Source organism: Mustela lutreola, chromosome 8 (assembly GCF_030435805.1).
Source record: "Mustela lutreola isolate mMusLut2 chromosome 8, mMusLut2.pri, whole genome shotgun sequence".
Classification (NCBI taxonomy): Eukaryota; Metazoa; Chordata; class Mammalia; order Carnivora; family Mustelidae; genus Mustela; species Mustela lutreola.
Window position 1 is genome coordinate 147,375,457 of NC_081297.1, and position 8,538 is coordinate 147,383,994.

An 8,538-nucleotide genomic window follows, 5' to 3' on the forward strand; every position below is an offset into this window, starting at 1 on the left:
GACTGGAAGGTTTCCGCGACGCACCTTCTCGGATTAGCGGGTCCTTCTCCAGCAGAGCCCAGCCCGCACCTGGCGCTTAGTGGGGTCTCCATAAATAGCTGCGGGACTTAGCGCCCCCATCTCCCAGGGTGGAAGCGGCTGCTCAAAGAGGGGATGTCTTGCCCCCAGCCCCCCGTGTATCCCAGACGCCGGGACAGCGCCACCCCAGCCCACCCCAGCGGCGCACCCTTGGCGCTACGGTAAGGGTGCGGGGAGAGGTCCCACATCGCCGGTGGGGTCCTCTGGCACGTCGTGGGGCGGGGCGTATGCAAATAGCTCGCGAGGGGGCCGGGGATTGGTCGGCGCGGGCGGGGCGGGGCGGGGCCGGGCGCGCCGAGGGAGGGCCCGGGCGTCCAGGTGCGCGGACGGTGAAAGGCGCGGGGCTCCGGGGTCCCCTGCACCACGCGCCCGCGCTCCCGCGCTGTGTTCCGGGCTATGCCTCCGCTCTGGGCCCTGCTGGCCCTCGGCTGCCTGCGGCTTGGCGTGGGTGAGCGGGGAAGAGGAAAGGGGTCGTGCCCTGGGAGGGCGGGCGGCTGAGTCCCGGGCCCTGACCCTCCCGCTGTCCTCAGAGGAGCCGGGGTGGCGCGTGGCCTTGGGGACGGGAACTTCGCGTGTTCGCTCCAGGAACAGGCAGGATGCTGCTCTGCGCCACGCCGCAGGCTCTGGGGATTCAGATACTAATAATAAAGACAACACTGATTAATAAGTTTCCTTGGGTGGGGGTTCCCAGGCTCATGGATGGGTGCTGTGGAGAGACAGGGACAGCCACAGAAGGGGCCCAGCAGGAGAGTGACAGGGTCAGACTTGCGTGTTAGAGCAAAGGACTGGGATTGGGGAGAGGCTGGTTTCTGGGGTCCCAGTGAAAAGAGTAGAACTCCAAGGCTGGGCTGACTGGGTGAGGAGATGCTTTGGAGAGGCAGTGGGGTCCTTGGCAACTGGCCGTCTATGGGTGGGGAGAGAGGGCAGCCGTTAGTCTGGACTGCTTGGTTTGGGCGGGGAGGATGGCTGGTGAGGGCTGGGGAGCTGCCTGGGTGTGAGACAGATTCCGGAGATGGCCGGTGGGAAGGTCGAACCCCAGGGCTCGTACACCCTAGGTGCCCAGTGTTGTATGCAGACATGCGGGTGGCACAGTGTGCCTGCGGGTGTGGACAGTTCTACTGGAGGTCAGCTGCCGTCCTCACTGCCTCCTCTAGGTGTGAACCTCCAGCCCCAACTGGCCAGCATGACCTTTGCCACCAACAACCCCACCCTCACCACGGTGGCCTTGGAAAAGCCTCTCTGCATGTTTGACAGCTCAGCGGCCCTTGACGGCACCTATGAGATCTACCTCTATGTCCTTGTCGACCTAGGTAAGGGTTCTGCTTCGCTTGGGCTGCGCTGAAAGGGGGATTGGCCTGTCTGCAGTAGGAGGAAAGGAGGCAGGTCGTGGGATGCTCTCGCTCTGCCGTTCAGCGAGAACGCTGTGCCTGCCCTGGGCCAGCCCCGGGCTGAGTGCTGCAGTCACACGTTCCTCTTTGCCCCAGAGAGATGTCCCGGCTAGCGGAGAAGTGCAGACAGCACTGGTCACTGAGCACATACATGACGCTCAGTGCTCTGCATACCTTAGCCCTAGCATTGCAAGACATCTGTCCCATCACAGAGCCAGGAACCAACAGAGGCTGGAATGTGAGCCCGGATCTCTGTGGTGCCTCCAGCACCAGCCCTTGCCCAGCTTGCCCAGGTGGGGCACGGCCAGTGTTTGTCAGAACTACGCGCTTGGACCCGCGTGCTCTGGGCCAGTCCCGCCTGGTCACCGGAGCAATCCTGGCTTCTGGGAGAAGGAACCCAGTGACAGCCCTCTTGCATTTCTGGTAGCCGGACGTGTGCAGGAGCTCATTCGGGGCCCTCCCCTGGGCCCCGGCCCAGTGTGTGCACACCGCGGGCTCTTTCTCTCCCATTCACAGTTGGGGCCGGCGCTCTCGCGGGGAGGGAAATGATGGAAGTCTGTCGGGATGGGAGGACCCGGCAGCCCGTCCTGGCCCGCAGGAGGAGGAGCCGTCCTCTTGCCCGAAGTCCAGGGGTGCTGCTGCCTATCTCCCCCAACGTGCAGGGAGCCCCTGAGGCAGGCCCTGCCTGGGACCCTGGGGCCCAGCACCTACTCAGAGCACTGCTCAGGGGATGTTCGGGGACTGGGTGACAGGCTGAGGGAGTCCTGTTGAGCCCGGGGTGGCCAGGAGCCTCACCGCTGCCGCTGTCCCTACAGCGAGCTCCAGGAACGCCTCCGTGCAGGACGACAGCAGGACTCCCCTGAGCTCCACGTTCCAGCAGACAGAGGGAGGGAGGACAGGCCCCTACAAGGCTGTGGCCTTTGACCTGTCCCCCTGCAGCGACTTGCCCAGCTTGGATGCCCTAGGGGACGTGGCCCGGGCCTCAGAAATCCTGAATGCGTACCTTGTCAGGGTGGGTGCCAACGGGACCTGCCTGTCAGACCCCAACTTCCGGGGCCTCTGTAACCCGCCCCTGTCTGCAGCCACGGAATACAGGTGAGTGTGAGTGGTCGCGGGGGAGGGACCGCTATGCCCCCGCCCTGCTCAGGAAGACCCAGGAGGGGTGCAGCCTGGGGGGCCTCATTTCTTGTGCCAGGACCATCCCGGGTCTCCTGAAGGGACATACTTCGGGCCCATGTGACCTGCCCCAGGCGCTCAGAAGGACCCCTGCTTGCCTGAATCCTCCACCACTGCCACTTTGAGATCTGCATTTTTTTTTTAACAGGGGGCCTGCATTTCCATTTTGCACGACTCCACAAATTCTGCGCCTGGTCTTGGCTCATCCCCCGCGTGGCGGTTACTTACCCAATGCACGTCATCCGCCAGGGGAGGAAACCAGCTGGCCCAGAGAGGGAAGGGGTCACTGCATGAAAAGCAGTGGCCTCACACGAACTCGAGCCACACTCAGGGCTTTTCCAGCTCCTGCATCATCCTCGCTTTTCCTGCCTCCTGGCTTGTGCTTTTTTTTTTTTTTTTTTTAAGATTTTATTTATTTATTTGACAAAGAGAGATCACAAGTAGACAGAGAGGCAGACAGAAAGAGAGGAAGGGAAGCAGGCTCCCCGCTGAGCAGAGAGCCCGATGCGGGACTCGATCCCAGGACCCTGAGACCATGACCTGAGTCGAAGGCAGAGGCTTCACCCACTGAGCCCCCCAGGCGCCCCTGGCTTGTGCTTTTTATCTCCTCCCATCCCCATCCCCGACCCCAGCAGGTCCCTGATTCCTTTTCACACTCGTTTCTTCTCCGTGCAGAATCCCGTGGCCATGGGGTCTTGCCCGGTACACCCACTCCCGTTACCATGGAAACGCCTAACATTGAGTCTCTGCACCTGCTAGGCACACTTGGGGCCCAGACCATCGCTCACCTGCCAACCTGACTGAGGGCTCGCCTCTCCTTTGGCCCCCACTGCAGGGCAAGATGAAAGCCTTAGTGTCTCCTCCCCATCCTCAACCTCTGACCTCTGACCTTATTCTTAATGTGGGAAAACCTCCCCCTCCACCTACCTCCTCCAGCCTCCTGCCTGGGGGACACAAGGCCCATCTCCCAGCGTCTGGAATTCTCCTCTTCAAACCCAGAGAAATGGGAGATTAGGCAAAACACCGGAAGCTGTAGAGATCCGCAGGGTCTTCATTTTTTTCAAGTGTTAAAGGAGAGGCTGTTGGTTTCGAGTTCTCAGACCATCCATCTTTTTAAACTGACCGTATCTGAGGCCTCAGGTGGGAATCTTGTGCTGATCTTCCTTTATGATTAGTGACTTTCAGCTGGGGTTTTCTACATAAAACGGTAGTCCTGTCCCGGGGCAGTTGGGATGGGGATAAATATTCTTTCTTTCTTTTTTTTTTTTTTTTTAAGTCCCTTTTGTGATACCAAGGACCAGGCTGGGAATGGTGGAAGGCAAGAATGTGATGAGGATGATTGAGTCCGTATTCAGCAGATACACTATATCCGTCCTACAGATAACAGGGAGTCGGGGGCCCCCGAGGGGGGGCTGAGAGGAAGGCTGCTGAAGTCTTCATGGAAAGTGTCTGGGGGCAGGAATAGGGGGTAACAGCGCCATGGCCACGCCCAGGACTGTCCTGCTGCCCAGAGCCCACCCTATGGCTTCCATCGTTTAGAAGGACCCTCTCTGCCCCCCACCCCCATCACCCTAATCTCTTCACCTGCCTGTGGCCGGGCACACAGGGTAGACAGAAGTCCCCGTCTCTCCATCTCCCTGCAGGTTCAAGTACGTCCTTGTCAACACGTCCACGGGCTTGGTACAGGACCAGACCCTGTGGTCAGACCCCATCCACACCAACCGGCGTAAGTAGAGGGTCTGGGCTGGGGGGCGACCCTTGGGCTGTCACTCGGTCAAGTCTCCCCAGTCACGGGCAGGCCAGTGCATTGGTGAGGAGACGCATCTTCAGATGATGTGACCGGAGATGCCCCGGGTGCTGTGGTGGAGGCAGGTGAAGAGCAGGCGGGCACGAGTGAAGTCAAGGCATTTGCCTCCAAGGGTCATGGACTTGACCCTGCCTTTCCCTTCCAACCTGCCCCTTTGTCTGGGCCTTACAGCCACGTGACACGGCTCCAGAAGGTTCTGGGTGGTTCCGGAGGCTAGGACTCAGTGCAGGGGCGAGCCTGGAAGGGAGCAGGAGTGCTGCCCACCTCTCCACCCCGTTCTCTGGAGACTGCGTGGGCTTCCTAAAGGCGGGGGGCTCCGAGGCCCTGCCCTGTCCCTCCTCAAGCCTCCATCTGGGTTCTCAACATGCATTCAAGGTTTATACCCAGAACCGTATCTGCTGAACCTGAGGGGCAATTGGAAGAGATTTCCAACGGCAACCTTGACAGCACCTGACCCTAAGTTTAGAACCTTCTCCCCCAAGATGAGATTCATGCCAGGATGGGCTCATCCTAGAGCCGAGAATTTAACCTGTAGAGCTCCCCCACCCCCACCATGGGAAGCTTGTGGGGCACGAAGTAGTTCTCACAGCTTGCTTGAGGTCACATAGCTAGTGAGGGGTGTAGACAGGCGTGTGTGCACATGTGGCTGGGGTGGCCCCCTCCCAACCCTTCCAGTGGCACGCCCGTGTATTGTGGTCCCCCAACAACAGGGCTGCCTTGGGACCATGAGTGCCGAGTTCAAGCCCAGCCTCTGCGCCTCACTGCTCTGTGCCCCCCTTAGGACCTCAGTCTCCACATCTGAGAAATGGGAAGAAAAATCCTTGCTCTGCCTCCCCAGCAGGGTTCCTTAGAGTAATCCAGACAAAAGCGCTTGGCCTGGCTCTTTTGGGGGCAGGGCTTGAGGTTGGCTTGTGGGAAGAGTGTGCCCTCTGGGACCCGACAGACCTGTAGGCTTGAGTCTGGAGTCCGAATGCCCTTGACAGGAACTCGAAATCCCTGCGCGGCAGTGAGTGATCTAAAGAATGCGGGTCTCGTCCGGTCTACATGGGAATGGCCAGAAAGCGGCCAGCTCACGGGACAACCTATAAATTGTCCGCTTAGTTCCAGAGGGTGACACAGGCTGGAGCAGAGTAGGGGTCATGGGGCACCCCACCCCCTTACGCCAGGGCCCGTTGTCTCATCTCTACTTGCTTGTGATCCGTGTCCCATCCATCTCACCAGTTGAGTCTGTTTAGAGTTTAAAATCATCCAGAAAGACAGTTAAAAGAGGAGGAGACGAGGGAGGGTGTGGGGCAAGCAAGGTAATGGCACCGCGGACCGGGCGGAGACAGATTCTGACCTGGGTCCCCGCTTCGTCCTGAGATCTGTGGCTGCCAGGGTGGTGTGGGATGGCGGGTATTCCCGGGAGAAGGCTGGGGGTGCAGCGTCTGGGGGCTAAGCGGGCCTGTGTCCCTTCAGTCACCTCATACTCAGCGATCGACACGTGGCCCGGCCGGAGAAGCGGAGGCATGATCGTCATCACGTCCATCTTGGGCTCCCTGCCCTTCTTCCTGCTCGTCGCCTTTGCCGGTGCCGTTGTCCTCAGCCTTTTGTGAGTACCTGCCAGCTGGAGGGCAAGACCGCGGGCCACCCTGGACACACTCCACCCAGAGGGTCTTCCGAGGTGGGGGTGACCCCAGAAGGCGAGGGAGCTGCCTTCCATCCTGGGTGTGCATGTGGGGGTCCGCGGAGAGGGAAGCAGTGTCCTGGGGTCGTCCGGCTGGGTAGGGAGGGGCTCAGCCCCAACACCTCCCCTTCTATGCCTCAACGTCCTCATCTGGGAAATGGTGATACTCATACATCTTGTCCTTCCTGTCATGACTGTTAAGTGACATGATCCCCGCAGAGTTCTTAGGCGGCATCTGGACCCTGAACAGCTCTTAGCTTTTTTAGTCATGATTCACCCACTGGCTGGACAGGTGGGGAAACTGAGGCCAGAGGGGTTAAGGGTGGCTCAGGGTCACACAGCCAGTTAAAACAGAGCTGGGACCAGAGCCCTGGTCTCTCGAGGGCCCCATCGGCTCTGCCGTGTGTGTGTTTGGGTTGGGACTCGAGGTCTCCTGTGTGTGTCTGGAGCAGTTAACAGGCTGCCTGGTGGGTGTCAGGTGCACTCACGATCCTCTGATCCTGGGGGGCTGGCACAAGGGGGTGCATCGGGGCTCCCGCGGGTGCTGTGGGAATCCAGAGGAAGGTGAGGAAGGCCCCACCTGGAGCACCAGGGTGGGCTTCCCGGAGGAAGCGGCAGCAGGAGCTAAGTCTCTTTGGGATGGGAATGAATCCTGCGTTTCTCAGCCAGAGGGAGGGAGCCCCCAGGAGGCTTTGAGGACGGCAGGGGGCCTGTCCCAGCGTGGATGGGGAGAGCCGATGGAAAAGCTTCCCGGAGTAGGTGAAATTAGTGCACACAGAAATCAGCTCGGTGGGAACGCCACCGGGAGGATGGAGTAGGGGGCAGTGAACTTGCAAATCAGGTTGCCTTCTGACATTTAATAATGAGAACACAAATAATAGATAAGATTAGCCACCAAGAGTCTGGTGTGTCTGGCCAGACCTGGGAGTGGGAGGACATTCTTCTGTCCCTCCCTCCTCTTGGACAACACGTCCTTCGGGAACCCAAGTTCCTGTTACCTGACTGTGGCCTGGCTCCTGCATTTATCCCTCCTCCGGCCCCTTCGGGCTCCGGGCTCCGGCCCCACCAGACTTCCCACTGTGACCCCAGAACTCTCAGCGCTTCCTGTCACATGCCTGGAATGCCTTTCCCAGCCCCCACCCTCCTCCTTCAGGGCAGAGCAACTGTCCCCTCCTCCGGGAAGCCTGCCCATGGTTCCCACCTGGACTGCTACGTTCAGTCTGGGCATTGTTTGCTGTGCCTGAGACTGCGGCCAGGAAAGCAGTGTCTAAGTAGAGACTCCCTGGCCAGCTAGAGGGGTTTAGACTTGCTTGGTGCCCCTAACCCTCGCCCTCTTCGTCCCCTTGGTCAGGGACACGGGCAGCTCGGACAGAGAAACGACACATGACTCCCAGATCACGCAAGAGGCCGTCCCCAGGTCCCTGGGGGCCTCGGAGGCTGCGTACACATCTGTGAACCGGGGGCCGCCGCTGGACCGGGCCGAGGTGTACACCAGCAAGCTCCAGGACTGAACCCGGGCTCCCCACCCCGGGCGGCCACACTGTCCTGGCTGGCCTCACCCTGGGGACAGTGGGGAGGGGGGGTGAGGAGGGGGGGTGCCTGTGCACAGCAGGTGCTCACGCCCTGACCCCACCCGAGGAACAGGGCACGTTGGTCCAACTTGCAGGAAGGCTTCTAATAAAATATTCCTAAGATTCTGAGTTCGATAGAGACGTACTGAAGGAAGGAGTGAGAAGGTGGGTGAATGAGTCGGTGTCCTATGGAGGGGTCGGATTATTTCTCTGGAGGGTGGGGGCAAGGGTCTGATTTTCCATCGGAGTCGGGGTGGTGAGGGTTAGGGAAACTGAGGCTATGGGAACATCTGGACAATGGGTCCTGAGAAACGGGCTGTGCGTGCAGTCAATAGATGGTGTTTGGGGTCTGCTGGCCATGAGGTCCTAGAAGCTAAAGTGGGCACCCAGGGGGCAGCTGCTGGCAGCTCCTGTCAACCCCAGCAGCCGTCTCCTTCCCTCTGGGGCTCAGCTTCCTCATCTGTAAAATGGGCTGATATAAATGGCTAATTTCAAGGCTCCTTCTCAGCTTTCCCTGAAGACCCAAGGTGGGCAGGCAGAAGAGGGGTACCAAGTCCACTTGGGGGATGAAGGGACTCTCCCAGCCCTGCTTCTCGGCTCAGATGACTCACTTCCCTCTTCTGAGCCAGGTAGTAAGACTACTTCCCTTTGGGGAATGAGCAAAAGGAGTCACAGTCCCACTTCCCTTTTCCCTGAAAGAAGAAACGTGTCAGAGCAGGTCCGGGGTGTAAAGCAGGAACACTCCCCGTTGGCTGGAGGAGGCCGCATTCCTGAGAGGTGCCATGCTCCCCACGGGCCTTCATCACCAGTGTCGGGACGGGGTGCTCTGAGGGCCCTGGATCGTTCTCTGGG

At 59.9% G+C, this 8,538-nt stretch overlaps 1 protein-coding gene across 1 annotated transcript; it reads left to right on the plus strand.

The window, feature by feature from the left end:
* The first annotated feature begins 369 nt into the window (after positions 1 to 369).
* Positions 370 to 7,862, plus strand: UPK3A (uroplakin 3A). Its single transcript, XM_059187254.1, has 6 exons — positions 370 to 526; positions 1,233 to 1,388; positions 2,282 to 2,561; positions 4,286 to 4,368; positions 5,908 to 6,040; positions 7,467 to 7,862. The coding sequence occupies exons 1-6, from the start codon at positions 475 to 477 to the stop codon at positions 7,624 to 7,626; spliced, it is 864 nt and encodes a 287-aa protein (XP_059043237.1). The 5' UTR covers positions 370 to 474; the 3' UTR covers positions 7,627 to 7,862.
* Positions 7,863 to 8,538: the final 676 nt, after the last annotated feature.